At 37.5% G+C, this 20,416-nt stretch overlaps 1 protein-coding gene across 2 annotated transcripts; it reads left to right on the forward strand.

The window, feature by feature from the left end:
• The first annotated feature begins 3,345 nt into the window (after positions 1–3,345).
• LOC140953227 (uncharacterized) lies at positions 3,346–19,019 on the forward strand. Of its 2 annotated transcripts, none has more exons than XM_073402735.1 (3): positions 3,346–3,478; positions 11,263–11,903; positions 15,363–19,019. In XM_073402735.1, the coding sequence occupies exons 1-3, from the start codon at positions 3,395–3,397 to the stop codon at positions 16,876–16,878; spliced, it is 2,241 nt and encodes a 746-aa protein (XP_073258836.1). In that variant the 5' UTR covers positions 3,346–3,394; the 3' UTR covers positions 16,879–19,019. The 2 variants fall into 2 exon arrangements, with proteins under 2 accessions (XP_073258836.1, XP_073258831.1); XM_073402730.1 differs by lacking the exon at positions 3,346–3,478 and adding an exon at positions 10,908–11,157.
• Positions 19,020–20,416: the final 1,397 nt, after the last annotated feature.

Raw genomic sequence — 20,416 nt, forward strand, 5'->3', positions numbered from 1 at the left:
TCCTCCCCACATCAGATGTTCCTACTTTTCTATTGTTTCATAACTTGAGTGTTTAACAGATTACTAAACAGCTTTTAAAAGCCAACATAGGGCGGTCTTGTTTTCGGTAAACATTCACCGCCAAACAATAACTTCTTTGATAAAAGTAACTTGTAAATTACTTTATTTAAAGAATGTATGATCACTATAGGCGACTTATTGTCGCAAATAACTCGATTTTGGTCAGCTTATGTATATTTGACTCGCACACCTTCACTTGCATTTCCGTCAATATTGAGGGTTTTGCCTTAAATAACTGTATATTAAGCTCATCAAGTGATCTTGCTTGCCCTTGCAGACGAGTTGGAGGTTGGTGTAGGAGTTGACTTTTTATTATCTCTCTCTAAGCCAACCTGAACGAATAAAAATGAAGAAAGACCTCTTCTGCGAGTCTTTCGGCTCGTTAAAATAATCACCAACCCCACAAGAGATGTTGTCTGTCAATTTCTAGGGAGATTATAATAACAAATAATGGATTCTTCGATCATTGTTGGGGTTTTAGCAGACAGTCACACGCATTGCTAAGAGTGACAATTAAACATTAACCTTGAGACAAGTTTTTAACAATGACACAAAAGGCTGAAGACGACAAGTTTTAATTTGACAGATGAACTTCCAATTGAAATTGCAGCGACGCGATGTCGCGACGAGATAAAAAAAGCTCGAAAAATGGCGTTTTGTTTTTTGACAGCACTTCGACACAGTTGTTGATAAAAACTTTGCTCAACTGTCATTTACTACTAAAAAAAGTTTGTCGAAAAATCCTTTCATTCGTGGCACAGACAGTGTGACAACCGTGAATGGAGCTAATGTTGAAAAATCAAATCGATGGGCCATTAATTATCCGTGGACATTATAAAGTTCTGAGCCGGAGCAGCGTTTTTTTTTTCGTTCGCATTCCGGTAATCAAAAAACGTCACTTGGCTGTTAAAGCGAGTAACTCTATAGTATAATGAACGCGAAGAAAAATTATCAACACTTCAAAACATTTATACAGCTGTACAGGGGATTACAAAGTTTGTCCGCAAAAATCTGATACGCAATCAACTTGAAGATTGTTTCTGGACCGCAAACTTCCGTCCAAGTTCCAAAAACAATAGCTTAAAAGTTGGCAAAGTTCCGGATAATATTTTTGATTGTCCTATCCTTGTAGTTCGTGTGTCACATGCTAATACTGACAAATCCACACTCTCAATCAAATAGAGTAGAAATTAACATTTTTGAAAAACAACTCCACAAAGCTTCCATTGTCCGATTGAAGTCTATTTTGGGTGATGAAGTCAGGTCAATTTGCCTTTATATTCAGTCTTGGACTGGAAGCGATTTAAGTATTTGTAACTTGACGGGTGAAGTAAATTCAAGGTGAGTAGTTATCTATACCTTTATAGCCTGTCTCAGATCAGCTGTACGCTGACTAACTTCCCGGAACTAGATGCAAAACTTGCTAATAGTTTCTAAACGTGTTGAGTAGAATGAACACCGGTGCGTACGAAAAGGCGTAACTAATAGCCACTTGGACAGAGTCAACTTTGAACCAGATCTGAACAAAACAACAACATGAGCGGCCCGCTTTGTCTATTAGGTGAAGAAAAAATAGAAGCAGCCACAACTTCCTTTGGTGAAGATATTTTACCGGTTATTAGGTAAACGAACGATTAATTTATCTTTTTTCTCATTGACGAAGTTGAATTGACGCCGGTGTCGAGGTAAACCGTTAATGAAAGGTCGAGCTTGAATGCGACTCACTTAATGGCGGTAAATAAGGCATCAGCGGCAGTTTTTGATTCTTAAAATTACCATTTGAGCGACTTTCACTGGCTCGGCGGCGACTAGAGTATGGTGCATATTGACTCCTAGGGGTGCAAAGAAACATTCCCGAAAGATGCGTAACTGATAGAGGTCCTACAGACTCCTTCCAGTTCACGGCAGTGCTTTTCCCCTTAACTACCATTTACTCGCAGAAATGGAACAAAAAACTCTGGTGTTTTAAGGTTTTTCCGACGGTAAATTCAGTTTACCTAAAGGTAGAGTCAGAAACTTATTTTCCGACTGAGTCGATACACAACAAATTGGTCATTGTATTGAGTCCAAGAATTTACGGCGATTCGCTCGCTTTACAGGACCCCAACCTACGCAACATTTTGAGTATTGAACCTCTTCATTCCTTTGAATGAATTCCTTGTATTAACGGGTGCTTGTGACATTGTTTCAAAATATAATGGTTTGGTTTTCATTATAAAAAAATTATAAGCACTAACGAATTTATACCCTTAACCACAAAGAAAAGTTTCTATCCTCCAATTGTTTTCATCTATTGTGTTTTTCCGACATGCGCAAGTTGTTGATCTGGTGCAATGTACTGTTTTTCTTTTCCTATACATCAGGGCCGTCTTCTATTTAATAAAGTGTGATCTTGGAGCGTTCATTACCCGCCAATTGCAGAAAGCTCAAAGAATTGCCCCTTCCCACTGCGAAAAATAAGAAAATGAAAAAGTTCAGTATTCCCTGCACTTTATCATGGACATTTGCGATCGAGAAGCGAAGGTTGATGATATCAGTGCAATAATTATCTATAAAGGCGTCACGCATTTTGGTTTTTAGGTAAAGTTTGCGCCATTTACGTACTTAAAAAGACGCGTAACAACCTCCCAGATTGAGTGTTCAACACTAACATTGCGCAATTACACCCCCTGTTTCCTCAATAGAAAGTTTTACGTTTTTGCATATTCTTACCGCTACCGATCCAGCAATGTCTAATATCATTAGCTTTTTTCCATAGTCCCAAAAGGGTCAGGCGAAAAAAAAATTTACCTTTGGAACCTGTGAAGTACTTTTTAAGAAGTACAGGGTACTTTATTTAACGAAAATTACCACGCATTCATGTTCTAGTTCATTTTCCTATAGAAATGTTTGTTTTCAATTATTTTACTGATACTGAAACGGAAATAAAATTTGAAGTTTACTTTTATAATTACTTTACAAAACCTACAAAGCAAAGTTTTCGGAGGCCATATAAAGCCGGATTTAACAATAATAAAAAGAGATATTGCTTTGCTGAATAATGTTGTAAACAAGGTAATTCAGCTGACCTCATGAACAATCCACTTAAGCGAATATAAACAGGCTGTTCTAATATCAAATCCGATCTTTCACAAGACAAAGCTGTGACGCGACTCTCAATCTGCGTCTATCGCATTTGGGTTAAGTGCCCTCTAAGAAAAGTTCTTATTAATGGTTGGTGGGAGAAAACTGCAGACTGAAAAATATCGTTATCAAACTGGTTGTAACATTTTCAACACAGGTAGACTCCCTCTCTTCCGAAACTCAAAACCTGTGTTTACATGCTTGGCCAAAAATGAAGTTTCCTGCTACAACTGAATTTCCTGGCTTGAATAAAGATTCTCGAGACCTAAGACCCGACACGAAGTCTGCAAAACAGGTAAATATAAATTATATTTTACCTTTAAGATAGGTGATAACGATATGTGATTATGTTTTAATATATCTGAATCCCTGCACACATGCTGACTCTTTGAAATTATTGCTAAGTGTAAGCTTGTTAAATGGAATTACGCTATAGAAGTCAGGTTCTGTATTAAAACTTTTCAGTGGTTTCGGCCAGCTTGCCATTTTTTTTCCAAGAAATTTCTTCTTCCAACTAGTCTTCCAAATCGACAAAAGTGGACTATTCAGAGTTTGGAAACTTTGCAACAATGATGATTTTGGACCCAAGTGCACGCTGAAATTTTTTATTCCTACATCCCAAGCTCGATCAGTTCCTGTAGTCGATTCTGTCAATTTCTCAAATCCTTATCCAGAGAAAACATCCCACTCGCGAAAGTAACTTCCTTTATAATAAAATGCGAAGCCCCAGCAAAGCTGGTGGTCTTAGTCCTAACCACGATTTAAGTGAAAAGAAGCCTATTGGCAGGACAGAATACAATGGCATTTGTAAAGAGGCAAGAGAAGTCTTTAATCAATGCCATGTCCACACGACAAGACCCTTTCATTAATTATACAAAGTTAATTCTGGATGATTTGTGAAAAGTCGTTAATCAATGCCATGTCCACACGACAAGACCCTTTCATTTATTATACAAAGTTAAATTCTGGATGATTTGTGAGAAGCCTTTAATCAATGCCATGTCCACACGACAAGACTCATTCATTAATTATACAAAGTTAAATTCTGGATGATTTGTGAGAAGTCTTTAATCAATGTCATTTCAACACGACAAGACCCTTTCATTAATTATACAAAGTTGAATCCTGGATGCCTATTGGCGGACTGTGGTGTGTTCTGAATGACTTATTCCCTCGAGCTCAGTATCCATTTTATGGATTTTATACAGTTATTTTTCCATATTTTACCTCTACTCCTTGAACTCACATCTGTCCTATCTTTCCTCTGAAAGCATCTTCAATTCAATTTCATCGCTCTTTGGGGGGCAAAATAGGTTTTTTGCTTTCTGAATCCGATGCCGTTGTTCTTTTAAAAATCGTCGTCGCTTTTGAGTCGAAAATCACAAATAACAAAAATAACAAAAGTTCTAGTTTAGAGATTTCTTCTTCATGAATGAACGCACTCGCCACGGTCTCATGTGGTAATAATTTTCTTGTTCATTCTACTGTCAATAAGTGCGATGAGTTTATTTGCCAGTAAAACTTTCACATAAGTCACTAGCCCTTAAATTTTTACAACGAGGACACTGACTGATTTTCATTACCTCTGCCTCTGTTTCGTATGTTTAATTTATATGCAGCCCAATTCGTTCTTGCTTAAGCATTGAATTAGTGTCCTTTCAGCTCAATCACACTGTCAACAGAGATAAATATTGTGTTCTGGCCGGCTGACTAACTCAGTTCTTATTCGATGTTTTCTTTTTCGTCCGACATGCTGCGTTCGCGTGCAAGATTCACTCGCGTGCAGTTAAAAGCGATTTAGATAATACCTCGCTCTCTTACAGCTCATTCAGGCTGTCAAAGTACTAACAAATTGCGAACTCGAACCTTAAGTTCAGCTGTTAATGAGTCCGTATTTACCCTCCGTCCTATATAATTTATAAAAAAAGGCAATTTAGATACCGCAAACTGGTAAATACTGCCCTTTATCTGCACCAAGAAAGTGGCGTCGTATTGGCCCAATATCTTCGCCACACAGACGCTATTCTAAGGAGGGGTGGGGTCACAATGTCGATATTTTGATGATAATAATAGTGCGATAAGAACACCGGTCAATCACCCACGCTTCCCTATTAATTTGTTTCAGTACGTTCGTTTACTTTAGTGTGATAAGATGAAAAAGATAATAGACAAATTTGACTAAAGATAACGGGTCGGGAATAATTAAACATCCGTCGGGATGTTGTACGTCTCGTGAAACCGCCAGGTTCGATTAACGCCGTCTCCGTGTCCGTTCTTTGATCTTGAATGCGGGCTCATTTTCCCGATCGAGCCTAGGTAACCGCTTGCGCTTGCATCGTACTACTCTCAGAGGTGGAAAAATGTGACGTATTTTGGCCTCTAGTCAAGTGTAGGTTCGATTACCAGCAGCTGAAAAAGCTTTTTATCAGTAGTGAAAAGCTGATGCTTTGCCTTCTTGTTGCCTTAAGTAATTTTCATTGTTAAGAATATTCTTAATTTCGTCTAAATAGTTTTGTCACAATCCGTAACGGTCACTTTTGATCACTTTTGAAACAACAAGACCGCACCCGAGAGAGTGGGGGAAATCGAACCTCCGTCAAGTGAGGATCTAATTATAATGATAGAGCTCGTCGTTGGTGGGCTTCAAGCTTTCAGTCTTAGTTGCTGTTAATGGTATTGCAAATAAGCTTATTGAAAACGAGTCTGATTTCCCTGTGGTTGTATTCAGTCTGAGAACACAAGGTGTCTGAATTTATGTAAAAAGAGACTTTTGTGGTCTGACCATAAATATGCGCTGAGGTTTATTACGCTGCACGACTCTCACTTCGAGGAGAGCTTCAAGCATTTGAGCTTGTGGATTGAATCCCAAGTTTGATTTTCCAAATATAAACTATCGAGCATTACTTTTGCTGAGTTTTTCTTAAACCTAAGGTGTCCAAGAAATAACAGGTCGTGAAACAACCCGGAAGATGACTGCAAATCCCAGCTAGACAATAGAAAAAGTATTTCGGTCATTTCAGAAGTGATCAAAGTCATGAAACGCTCGTGACAAAAGTATCTTCCTGCTATCTAACATGTGCAAGGTCACGATTTAGTTGTTTTTGTGTCTGGAACATGTGATGGATTCAGTGCTTAAAAATATGCATCCGCGTTCAGCAAACTCAATGTTTCCGGGACGGTCCTCCTCTGTTAAATCATTCACTTGATTATTCCAGAACATTGACGATGGTAATCACTGTCCCTTATACAAAAGGTTCAAGTCAGTGTGACACTGAACCGAACACGCACGTCATACTTCAAACATCCAATAAACCGCACATTGTTAAAAATACATGAGAGATACATGAACCAATAAAAAGAAAGTCTGCGTCCAGTATTAATACACCGTTAGAGCCTCGCATATCTTCCAATAAATCAATAAAAATCAACACAAAAATCTTCAATGAATAAACAGTTCGATTTCCCGTGATACGCCTCATAGAAGCTCATAGACGGCAATGCAAAGTTTCCTCCTGTTGGTCCACTAGAACCGCTTACACACCTAAGTGCAACATATTACGGTATAAGGATCTCTAAGTCACTGTTACATCACCAAGCCTCATGCCCCCTTATGCACTCAATTAATGCTTCCACTTAATCCTATAGTTCTCCGGCGAGAAGGTCGATTTACCGGAGACCAGTACAACTCAGGCTTAACTGGGTATTGAGTCAGTGTTCGATCGAACAAGAATTTATTCGCACAGAATACAACAGTATAGTTATATAACTAACCTGAGAAGTGAGTTTGTTTACTGATAACAAGAACAAGAAATACTGAGGACTACTTACTTTCTCGACTGCTGAGCCGAAAGCTAATCCAGGCAGGGAAAGATTAATTCAAAAGGGCTTAAAGTAATAAAATAAAAGTAACCGATTACAGAAACTCAGCTAGGGATAACAATGCAATAAGTGCAAATAAACTAAGGAAATGAAATGAAATACATCAAAACATTACGCTTTCCAAGGTTTAGGGTGATTTGCTAAAACGTTTAATGATCAGTTGAGAAACTCTTTTACAGAACCGTGGCATTCTCAAACTCTTAAGTTTCACTGAGAAGCATCAGTATTTGCTTAATGTTAAGATTTAGGCTTCTTAAAAAGTATATATCTCTAAATTTGCTGTGAGCGAAGTAAAGAACCAAGTCAGGTTGCCAATTCTTGAACTTGAAACTTGACAACAACAACACGCTATAAGTTATCAACTAATTAGGACTATGTACAATATTTGGAAAATATGGGCTATTAAATAGATATTAACTGAAAAAAGCACTGAGTCCGATATATAAAATGTATCAAATTTACATTCTTTTGGTAAATAGTAAGTGTAAGGTCTATATATCTCATATGACAAGGCTATCTTAAGATCTCTTGAAGGCATCATACTATCTCGTACACGTAGGTATTGCCTCTGAAAAAGGCCCGGGAAACGGGTAGTATTCGTTTTTCCCATCCCACAAAGGATTCTTTAATGGATTTTTAATTAATAATAACGAAGCGAAGCGCTGCCATAACGAGCACTGAAGTGAAAGCTAACTGAAGGAGCCGAGGAAAAAAGTTGCTAACGGAGTTATCACATTCAAAGATTAACTGCAGTTAGGAGAATAAAGATTTATTATAGCAGCTGTAACTATTCAGTCATAGAAAATAAGTTTCATAACTTATGCTCTGGTATGTCATAAGCTTCACAGAATATAAGACTTCATTTCCTAACTAGTAAATTTCTGGAGTGAACCACGGAGCAACAAAATCGTTATGACCCGTTCGTTATCCATAGCTGGGATACCTAGCTAGCGAGCAGTAGTTTCCACAGGACAAAATATTCTCACAGTCTCGAATCCAACAGTTTTGTAATGTTCAATCTTGTTCGATGACGACAAACATTGCCTTAAAAGGGCCGGAGATAAATATTTATGATGACACTAAACTCAAGAGTGGGCCATTGCGTTCATAAAAATACTCCGCCTTCTTGTTATTTAGAGCAATATCGTAACAATTCAAAGACTAACGTTGACTGCCCACGCCACTGATTCTTCTTTAATTCATCCCTAAGAATGAAGTACAGTGTACGTAATGCCTTTTTTCTATTCAGTCATTCAGAATACTAATTTTGAACCATAAATAACTATCTAAGGACGAAATTCATCACTTTTTCTTAAAGCGCAAAACTAGTTCCTAAAAATCAGTATAATTTGTAATAAAAACAATTAAGCAAGTTTGACCTCTTATCTAAAATAATCAACAACATTCTTTAACGGACGAGTGACGAAAAGAAATTTGTAAACAGAGTTGTTGAAAGTTCAAGGTAATTTCCTTTTACATCCCACAATTTAAGGGTTTGTATTATCTTCAGCTCTTATGCAATTTTTTGTGAACAATTTCCTTTTCTTTCTTGTTGACTGATGTAATGTGCCAAATAGGCCTTTTGCTGATGCTATATTTTGACGTTGCCATAGTTACCAATCACTGGTGCTTTTCCTTTTTTCTTCCTTCTTTTAGGGAAACTTTTGAACTTTGTATAAAAACAGAGAGAGTTAGTTTGAAAAAGAGGGTCTAGAAAAGCGTAAAAATGGTTCGATTCCACACTTATTTTTTGGATGTCATACGATACTGTGGCTGACACGCCCCAGTGACTATTTTTCCCTAACGAAAGTGAAGAATAAATCTAGGCCTTTCAATTTTTGAAAGAATGCACTTGACTTTCCCTTTATCTGAACTTTTGCCAAAAAAAGTTGCAACGTAAGATGGTCATTATAGCAAAAACTAAACGGATATTCATCCATGACTGATATGACAGCTTACACGGGCTGACATCATTCAGATTGTCAAAACTTGTTGTTTATTTTACACCCTAATGCTCAAATAATCAGCCCCCATAACTGATGAAATTGAAGATATGAAGCTTTAAGCTATAATACCTGGGCTAAGACCTCTTACTCTGTCACCCATTAATCCTTAAAGATGTAATAGCCCACGAGCAAGAAAATAACCTCAGATCAGTTTGCCATTATTCAGTAAATGTCGAAGGAAACATAGAAAAAGAAACTTAAAGGATTCTGAGTGATCTTGCTTCTAAAATTTCATGCCATATGCAGGCTGAATCTTTAATACTTTAATCGTAAAATTTAAGTTTAAAATATGGATAAAAACTTGACCAACTGGGTTTTAAGCTGCGTGGGCATGATGCATTGTTATGGATTACCAGCTAACCCTTACCCCTTGCTGGGCAAAAGAGGATGAAAAAATGTTCCATATTTAGGCCCAGAGAGGCCAAAATTAGATCCTTTTTGGAAGCATTTTTTCGCGCTGACGTTCCCAAGTCAAAAGACCCTCTGAAGGTTAAAGACTATCGCTTTTAAACCTGAAGAGGAAAAGAAGAAGATTAAATTGGCGACAAGAGAAGGTATGCCTGAAGAAAAAATTGAATCGGCCTTATGTAATTTGTTCTCAAATGAAAGTGAGACAATAGTGAGCTAAAAGGTCAAGTTAGTTGATGGTTTGGAATTTAAATTATTACTGTTTTTAACAAATATTAAGACGCCTTAAAGCCATGGACAGCTGGCACTAACAATTTGTCTATAATTCGTGATTCGGACGTGCTGTGATTGAACTGTAAACGACTTGGACATCTAATTAAAACAACCCTTGTTTGTGTAAACAGTTGTGCAAGAAAAAAGCGCAACCTCTATTATACTTCTTACTACTTAATAGCCGTGGTCGGGTTAACAGCAGAAAGTTTATGACTTAAAACGCCAGAACAAAGCCAGCGTGGGTCCGAAAGATCAAGAACTGAAGAAGTGTTCGAGAAGAATGTGAAAGGTGTGTCTATCGGAGGAGGCTTTGATATTGATTCTGTACATTTCATAGAAAACACTCAAGTCGCGTCGGTGGAGCGCTTTCTTTTCCAAGTCAATTTAAAATTCAATTATCCATTTTTTTGCCGCAAAACTTTACCCTCAAAGTACATGCAAAAGCAACGTTATTTCAAAAACGCAAAATATTACCTTTAAAAGGTTTACGCGGCGACTCAACACCACGAAAGTGAGACAAAGTAGCGCCGATTGTCGTTGATGAGTTTGCACTGCTGTGGGAAGCTCCAGCTTTTATGGAGCGAAATCAGAGTTTTATTTGCAAAAATTTAATCACACGTGCCAGTTCCAAATCAGAGGTTTTAGACCTAACATATTTTTTTTAGGTGATAATATTTGTATTTTTTCGGTGCCAAGGACACGAAGAGAAATCTTGTCGCATTTTGCAATTATGTATAGCTTGAGGGCAAATTCATTGTGCAGAAAAACAATTAGTGCAGTGGAATGTCTACAGCTGGCTCGTGTTCAACTCCCGCCAACATCCCGCCAGCCATACTTTAGACGTGACTAAGACGAAATTCGAGACCACCAAGAAGCCAAATTTGGACTGCAAGAACGACAAGTATCTGAAAGAAAGAAAAAGCAATTTCCGGTTTCCTGTTTCCCCAAGAATTGCAGTGTTGAAGATTTGAAAATCTGACTTAGATATTTGGTCCGCAGATGTTAAGTAAATGTTTTGAAACAACAACAGGTCGCGCTTAAAAGTGTAAGCACATTTTATACAGTACTTTATTTCCAAAGGAAGTTGTCGAGTTCTCAATGACGTCATTGACAAGTGTCAATGTTTCCGGCTGCTAAATCGATCCCGCCCAAATTGAACTTGAGTGACTTCAGCTTTGCGCCTTGAGGCGAAAACATCGAGAAAACATCGCTGAGGGAATGATGAAGTATGGTGCATAAATATATAGAATTTGTTTTACTAAAAGACCACATTGAATCTAAATTCGCCTTGGTTGAGAAACGTGTCAACTATTTATTCGATGTCAGGCTAGATCTAAGCGGAGAAGAGGACAATTTGCGATGTTGGGTGAAACTAGAGGGCAATGAAAATGACATTCATCGAGCTAAGGTTCGCCAAGGATGCTGAATGTTTTCTCTTGGTAGAGATTTTAGGTATTTTGAGGTTATGTGGTTTAACTACAGCTTTCTAAACGCTGTCTCTTTCTTCTTGCAGGAATATATCATAGGCGTTTGTTCGCCACGCTCACCGGTGTCTTCCCTCGACGACGACAATAACAACAGCACTCATTGCTTGGCAAAACAAACTTCATCTGTGAACCAGATCAATAATAACCAGAGTGATCGCGACACTTTCAATCATCAGGAGATTTCAAACAGTTCAACTTTTGGCCTAGAAAGACTTAATCTTGGCAATTCACGTTTAGAACATACTTCGCGGGGCGAAAATTTAGAAGCTCATAGCACGCAATCCACCAAAAGATCGGAATGTGCTTATCCAGCAAACCGCAGCGAAGGCGATAGAGCCGGCGAAAAGGAGCAGCTAGTGCAAGAAATTATGGTCGCCCCAAGAGCGACTGAAGCTGAAAAGAGAGTGAGCGAAGAGACTGATGAGGCTTTGAGAGATTTTGCCCTCAAGTTGGGCTACAGTCAGGCTGTTATTAGCGCTGCACTTAGCAAACTTGGACCATCAGCGGATAAAAATGCTCTGCTTAACGAACTTTTGAAAGCTGAATCGTCTTTAAAACAACTGGAGGAAGGTTCTTCAAATGTATCCAACGAGAAACCTCATCCTGCACCCGAAGATGCGTCTTGTCTTCGTCCGATCGTGATCGATGGGAGTAATGTGGCCATGAGGTAAAGTATAAAAACGTTACATTGAACAAAAAAACGTTCTTAAGTATTTCCTTTACATCCCTGTTTATAGATGAACTTCTTATTGTTGAAAACGTCCGCTTTTATCTCTCGCGAAATCGCTTCGAGAACAACCAATCGAGCACTTCAATCGAACGACAGTTCTGTTTGCACAAAAACACGTACTTTGTGGTGTATGAATGGAATGCTGTAATTAATAGAGGGAAGATATGAAAACACGTCCCTTTCAAAATACACAGCACTTTGCACAAACGTTGCCTATGATGGAAATTTTACACTGCCGTTTGTTGCTATTAATCAATTAATCGTCTGATGTACAATTATTTGTGGCGGAAGGAATACTTTCAATTGTTACACGTGCTCGCGAGAACACATCTTTATGTAATTCATTTAAATTCATGTATTTTGCATTAAACAAAAGACTTTAAAAGAGATACGTTTCATATTTCTAATATCCTTCTTAAGGAAACAGCCTGTGAAAACTTTTTTTTCTGTTAACGAAATTGGACTTTGAAATATCAGCGTATTAACTTAGTCATACCTGACGTACCCAGAATATTCTCTGTGTAGGCTTGTTTGCCGTTGTTTTAAATTAAATATTGTTTGCCCTCTTTCGAATTAGAGCTTCATGATTTGAAATCATCATTTGTCTTCAAAGCATGAAATTTCTGGGAAAAGATAAAAACTACAACAGAAACCGAACGTACGGAAGAAAAGTTGGATAAATTCCAAGACAGTAATCTGTAAATTGTTTTAAAGTACAACGCATGACTTCTGTATGAAATTTTTTTTTAGTACTGTTACAGCAAAGTGTACTTCAGAAAATTGTCAACTCTCTGTTCAGTGTTGCGCTTTAGATTGCTTATTATTAATATTATTCAACGAAAATGATTCCTGGATTAAGAGCTGACAAAATGTTTACGTTTTGGAAAGTTTTAACAAAATTTTGTTATCAATATGAAGTACATGTCAAAGACTAGTTCATGCACATTTAATCCACAGACCTACAGCGTCTGTAATTACAGAAAGGGTTATTTTCATCGTTTGTGTTTCACATAATGTATATCATGTTTGAAAAAGTGATGAAAGTGCCATGATAAATTGTTACATATGAGAGCCAGGATAATGGTTGCATTATAAGAACTGTAAAATTTGTAAGGTAGTTTTCATGTGATCCCTAGAACTTCCAAGTTTTTCTTGAACCTGGTGTATCCGATATAATTTTATGAAGCGCAGTATTTGGTGTAGCCAAATTTTCAGTGCTTGTGGAATAAAGGCTTATTGGAAGAGCTAGGAGAAGCCATGGGGATGTGTTGGTTTTGAAAGTCATTATAATTCATCAAATTGTTTTACCTATTACAATAAATTGCAATTCTGAACAAATGTGAACAAAACAAAACAGTTTATAAGTGTAAAAAAAATGGATGTTTTTGTCAAAGTCTTGCCATCTGTTGGTGATTTGTATTGCATTTCTAATAGATGCAACATATAGCATTTTTTATATTGATCACCACTTTCGTGTTAACATTTTCACTCCTGGAGCAAATCAGGGACTCTTGTATGGTGGTTCTATGCTGTGGATGAACACCTATGTTTTCTTTCACATTATAAATTTGTATGTCAGTATTTTACACAATAAAATGTGGAATTTTTGCACAGATTTTACTTCGGCTACTTCTGGAAGTGAAAGGCCAGGGCGAATGACTGAAATTCCTGCTGCAATGTGGCATATTATGTAGTGATCATATTTCCTCTTCGGTAGAAATGAGGCATAAAGGGGTTATGTCTTGCTATTTGCTATCTTTTTAAATAGCTAAAACATGTCTTCACATTAATGGAATTCAAAAATAACAGTCTGGACAGTTTTGATCTTTAAGACTATATTTAGGTTCTGAAACTGTTTCCTGCTGTCTCTGTTATAAGGGATGGTACGGATGAACGTGGATTAAAACGTGAAAAATCTGGCTTAACCTTTTCAAGTTTTAATGATATGCCCGCAAAATTCACCCCAAACTTTATTACAATCAGTGCTACCTTATGGAGTTTGTTTCATATGAGCTTAATAACTTTACAGTCCTGAACATTTTGTGTGCAGGTCGCGTAGCCCCTTTAACGCTAAATAGCAGAAACAGTTTATGCATTTGGTTTTAAAGACTATAAGGTCACATGTGGGACTGAAAAAAAAATTTGCTAAAATGATTAACTTAAGAATAGGAAGGAAATGGAACCACTAAATTTTTGAATCCGATGATCTTGTTTTTCTGGATTAACTTCAGAAAATCAAAAGGGAAATCAACCACCAGGAAGCATAGATCACATTATGGCTTTTATATATTTTGGCTAGTGGATTGAAATATAATAGTGCAACATCTTAACAAGAATCGCTGCAATAAGCTTCTTGTAAAATACATGTAATGTAGTCACTCCTGCTGAAACAAGTGAAGTAGTATGAAGTGAAGAGAGTTTGTGTTTTTATGCTCTGTAAAGCTCTTGAAAGCTCTGTGAAGATGAGCTGAATATCACGTCTTTTCAAGTGACACAGAAGTTATATATGGACAAGTTATAAGCAGACATCTGGTAGCAAAATACATAGGAGTACTATAAAATTGTAATTTTTTACACTCTGTACATCTCAATGCATTTTGAGTCAAATAATATTTTTTAGATTATTAATTTAGCAAGGCCATATTATACGGCACAAATGAAAGTGAAAGACCACTGAGGGTGGCCAGTATCGAATTTCTCACTAAAATATCAGTGAGAAATAAATATAAGATCATTGCAGTGGTAATGCAATTTAAGAAATTGAAAATTATCGCGGAAAAAAAGTTTTGGAACTTCAATGAGATTCGAACCCAGAGGCCATGGGTTTGAACCCCGTTGAAGTCCCAAAATTTTTTTTCATGTTAATTTGCAATAATTTTGCTTAAATTGCAATTACCACTGAGACAATCATATCCTCATTAAACTTTGTATTTCCCTAGTTCATATTATCTTCACTCTAAAATATCATTGCTCATTCAAACAGAGGTCTTCTGAATAAAAGAAATAGTAAAATTAAGAATTTCATGATTGCTGAACAAATTCTTCTCATCCAAACCACATGTGTTGAGAATATAAAAATGGTTAATTAAATAAGTGCAAAAGACAGCAAATTATGGCAGAAGAGTAACTAACTGCAGCCCCTTGTAACTGGATCAGTCTACAGAGTGAAACTAGATAAAATCTGGAACAAGCAAGGTGTAAATTGTGCTAGCCTGTGGGTGCTCGTATGTTATAGAACAAATGAACTTCCAAGTGCAAGAGTCGTCCTGATCTATTATAAAGAGCATTTTCACAGTGTTCTTATAAGTTTTTTGTACATATACTTAAAGGATTAACAAGACACATCTGTTGAAAAGAAAATCCGTATAATTATTAATTTCTTTTTCTGTTTTGCAGCCATGGGACCCAAAGAGTGTTTTCATGCCGAGGGATTGGCCTGGCAGTGGACTGGTTTCTTCACCGAAACCACCGCAACATAAAGGTGTTCGTGCCGATGTGGCGAGCCAAATCATCAAGACCTGAATCACCTATTGTTGACCAGGACGTTTTAAAGAGACTTGAGGCAGATGGCATCCTTGTTTGGACTCCAAGCCGACAAGTCACTAGTGGGCGCATTATTAAATGCTACGATGACAGGTATATAATAAAGCATGCCTCAGAAACAGATGGTGTCATAGTGTCTAACGATAACTTCAAAGACCTGATGTCGGAAAGCCATGAGTGGAAAAAGGTGATTGAGCAGAGACTACTCATGTATACCTTTGTAGATGACAAGTTTATGCCTCCTGATGATCCTCTAGGACGACACGGTCCGACCCTCAGTGAATTCTTAAAGAAAGGCTGTGGGAAATTATGTCCATATGAGAGGCACTGCACCTATGGAAACAGGTGTAAGTTTCTACATCCCGAGAGAAACCCTCTCAAAGTAGAAGCAGATTCATTGTCAACATGTAAAGAACACCTTCCGCCAGAGGTTCCATATGGTCAGGTGAAGAGAAGACCTCTGCCGCCATGCCCACCGGAACACCAGTACTCTAGGCCCCTCCCTCCTGCCCCCTTGGAATATCACAAACCGCTGCCCCTTCCGCCACAAGGGGAATTTCCACAACAGATGGCCAGAGTGTTCCCCCCAACATTACGCACAGGCCAGACAGTTGGTATTGGTCAGCGACGGTCAGACCCCTTACCCTATCGTAAGGAGCTGCCTCCTGATGTACAGATAATGCAAGAGAAATTTGAGAGAACTCTTAGCGAGCCATTGTTCCAAGATCAGGCTTGTGGGAGAGTACCACCAAATCAATTAATACGAAGAGGAAGTCTGCCTCCACAAACTTATCCACCACCATACTCACCCGGGCCCCCAGAAATCATGATGCATCGCTCTTTGCCAAGGATTCCCAATGACAATGGCATGATCAGTAGAGACTGGATGTACCCAGGACAGGGTTACCCATTTACGCCTCATTTTCCTTCCAACCCGCCAGTCAGCAGCCAGTCGCCAGTGTATCAAAGCCCTCAAACCACATCACTGCCACCAACAAATCCCTGGCCAGGTATGCAGCCATTCCATTACCAGTACGGTCCGGATAACTTTGCTCCCGGTCCATTCCATCATGTACCTGGTTTTAATGGACGCACACCATACCATGGCCAGGGAAACAGCTATTTCAGGTCACGAGCCCCTCCCATTATTGGTGGTTGGTGCGGCGATGTGACTGATAACCCTAAGAAAGGAGGAACCTCATCAGCCCTTGAAGTCGAGAAACTTCGTATCGAAGCTTATGAAAAGCTGTGTGAAGTCTTCCCTGATGACGTGGAGAAAGTGCTTGAAATACTTGATAAATATTCTGAAGAAACAGATGTTCAGAAGTTGACACTGTATGTGTTAGATGAGAAAGACAGTGGTGCTTAAACATTGCTAAATAAATATCATTATTTGTGCCAGTTTACGTTCCTTGAACAAAGCCAATTAATAAGTTAAATAATAATTGCCTTAGAGGATAAATAGTTTATGAAAATAATTGCACAGCATGTCAACATAATGCAAAACGGTTTTTACTTAAAGATTGTGTGCTTTTTTCTAGAGTCATTAAAAAGATATTTGCTATTGTAAATACACCATATTTTGTATTACTAATATTATTGTTTTGGATTTTACATTCAAAAGGAGGAAATCACCAGAAACTTAAAATAAATTCACCGGACCAGTCTCATTGCAACAAAGTTAGCATTAGGCTTCAATACTTTTAAAAGAAAAATAGTTTACATTTCAATCATTTTATAAATGTAATTACCCCTTATTTTTATTGAGGTGTTTAATCGAAATAAGAAGAGTGTATATTCGTGCAGGATGGACGTTGAACTGTTTAAGTTCGTCAATTGATGTTGACATGCTGGTTTTTTTGATAAGTTTAATTTTGCTAACTATACAGTGTTTTTTTTTCTGCATGGGTAATAGAGTTATTGTTAGTGTTCCATGTTGTTAATTTCTACTGAAAATCTGTAATTATGATTCATCCTTACTATCCCAAAGGGAAAGATATTGTATAATTAAGGGATATAGAGCAGTTAATCTCAATTAACATTCTGTCGTGCTAATCTGTGTGTCAGAAAAAAACAGTGTAGTGCTCTTCTCAATTTTAAGTAGGTAAGAATTACTTGAAAGTTGTTTGCAATAATGGTGTTTGTAATTTTACAATAATTAGGAAGAACTGAAGTGCATAATTATTTAGAACATATTATTTTTGAATTGGACTGGACTTGATGCACTTCTTGCTGGTCAAGATGCAAGCCTTGCTGGACAAGAGGTCGGGCAGTGTATGTTCTGGTATTCTTGCATGTGATCATCTAATTTTCAGTGATACTAAATTTTCATTGTGAAGAAACCAGGCAGAGGATGTTAAGACACTGTTTCTCTATTCAAGGGCCTTATTTCTTCACTTTGCATGCCAAATTATTGAATATGTGGAGTTATTTACTTTGGACAGACTCAAGTCTTCCTTATACTCCAAAGAGCATTTATGTTATTTCATGGTTCTTACCGTATTTACACTGTATTATCAGTAATAATTATCAGATTAGTGGTGGGAGTTAAGACATTCATCAACTCGCATGTGTAACTAAGTTGATGAAACAGCTAATACTCTTAACATGCAACCGGCATGTAATGATAAGACTTGTATGATATTCATTGAGGAGAATTAATAATATGAACTCAAGAGGTTGTCTGGTACTTTTATTTACAGTTCCATTGGTGGTAAATTAATCTTACAGTAAAATGGTGTCGAGTGGTTGTTTAAAAAATCCTTAATGTTAAGGCTAAGTTTTTAAAAACATTTCACTCCATCTGCTTTTTTAATTCATTGGTACTCTACCAATATCATAATTCTTAATATGTTAAAAGTATTAATCTTTGTACAGGTTTTTATCAGCTTTTTCTGATGTTTTCTAATTATTTGCATTGCAAAGTGATCTTATATCATTTGTAGGTATGATAAATTGGTAGTTTTCTCCACTGCTTATTGTTAGAAACCATGAAAGACTTGTGACATTACCAATTGAAAGTGGCATTTTATCTTATTTTTTTTGTTATTTTGTTATTATTTTTTATCTTATTTTTTTGTTATTATCAAAGGCAGTTCATCAAACTTGTTCAGTGTAGGCATCATAGAAATCACATTGAATTTGTGCACATTGTCCTTAAGTGGGAAAGATATATCCAAGTTTATAATCTCTTATCAGTGAGAACTTGTTTAATTGTAGCATTTTCTTGAGATGGTCTGTTGTGAAAATTTTTTTGTTGTTTTTAATTTAAAAATAAAGCCATTTTCTACTTTTGGAAATCAAACAAGTCTAGCGTGACTATTAACAATACGTGTGGTGTGAGAGTGCTCTTTGTGAGAGCATTCACTTGTAAGTTAGTTTACATTAGAAGAAAACTGATGTGTAATTTTGTGCAGTTACTAGGAAAAGTGTGCTGATATCATACAGCAACTTGACGAGTTTCTAATGAAACTGACATTAAAGCTGCCAAAAAAAAATGCAAGAAGCTTTGTTTACTGTCTTTATAATTTACAACATGAGTGCTTACATTGTCAACATGAGAAATGACTTTTAGGCAGTATGACTATTTTTTGGGGGGGTCACTGGCTACATAGTGACATCAAAACTTTCACCATTAAACTTAAATGAGGCCACCTGGGGAGCTGTGTGTGACAAATGCAAACTGCAGGCAGGCAGGTAAGTTACAAGGTAAAGTTTGTTGTGAAATGCTCTAACAGATTCCCTGTCCCTGAATTAGACTTATCGAAGACTCAAAGTTTAGGGATAGGGAATAATTATTGGTTAGAGTATTTCACAACATTTACCTGGTTTGCCTGCAAGTCTGCAGTCTGCGTTTTTTGCACACCATCTGAGAAGGTATTTAACCCTTTAGGCCCTAAGAGCGATCAGCATCAAATTTCTCTGTGTAATATCAATGCTTTGTAAGACAGAGTGGTCATGATCACACAAGATGAATTTGCTTGATATTTTATCAACTTCTCCCCACTACTTCTGTAGGAAATGAATATGGGCAACAAATGAGAATTCAAGTTTTGATGTTAGGTTTTAAAAGGTTAACCCACTAGTCTTACGTCCCTGTTCCACCATGTCGCTTATAAGAATTTTACCCTTACAAGGCCTCTGGAACGTCTGTGAGTTTGCCCTCTACAAGGTCTCCTGCTGCTTGCCAAGTTCGCCTTTTGGTGTTATTATCTCCAAATTCTCATTAAATCACTTATTTGGACATTTTGTAAAACTTATACCTGGGAATTGGCTTGGGTCATTGAAGGAACTCGGATGGCATGGAAGTTCAGGAACTGGGTCGATTTTTGATGGATCATGGTGTTCACACTTAACACTCGCATGGGGCTAACTCTTTACAGGGCCACTTCATTATGGGGTGAACTCGATTTGTTACAGGGGTTTTCCCCCTTCAGTTCAACCTCCATGTGCGACCGCCTCTCGTAAGCTACCAGCCCCCATAAGTGACAACCTATCCAAAACTCCCAAGCCTTACAGTTGGAACCTCTATTAAATGACCACCTCCTGTAAGCGACCACAACCACTTTTAGGGGCTGAAAGTTCAATGATTCTCCACTGTTTTTAACCTCTTGTAAGCAACTACTTGACACATTTGCTGATCTATATGTTTGCTGTGTGCACTATGCCACTTAGCATATGCAAAAAACTTTAGTAACAACATGAACTACCCATGGTGTAACTTAGAAATTGCATGCAATAAATTATCGTCCATAAAGTGGATGTGCCCAGACCTGTACTCCAAAGGTACTTTTATTAGTGGGGCAGCCATCCCCTGCTATATCTGTAGAACAGGTTTCATTAATTTTATTGTGTGTGGAGTTAGTCTATACTGCAAAGGTATCCTAGGAGGTCAGCCATCCTTTGGT

The sequence above is a fragment of the Porites lutea genome, chromosome 1, assembly GCF_958299795.1.
Source record: "Porites lutea chromosome 1, jaPorLute2.1, whole genome shotgun sequence".
NCBI classification, from domain to species: Eukaryota; Metazoa; Cnidaria; class Anthozoa; order Scleractinia; family Poritidae; genus Porites; species Porites lutea.

Excerpts from the sequence above, each read along its gene's own strand:
- LOC140953227 (XM_073402730.1), top strand. The coding sequence starts at position 10,978 with ATGGTGCATAAATATATAGAATTTGTTTTACTAAAAGACCACATTGAA. Across the intron at positions 11,158-11,262 it reads ATGACATTCATCGAGCTAAG|GAATATATCATAGGCGTTTG; the intron begins GTTCGCCAAGGA and ends TTCTTCTTGCAG. Across the intron at positions 11,904-15,362 it reads GGGAGTAATGTGGCCATGAG|CCATGGGACCCAAAGAGTGT; the intron begins GTAAAGTATAAA and ends TCTGTTTTGCAG.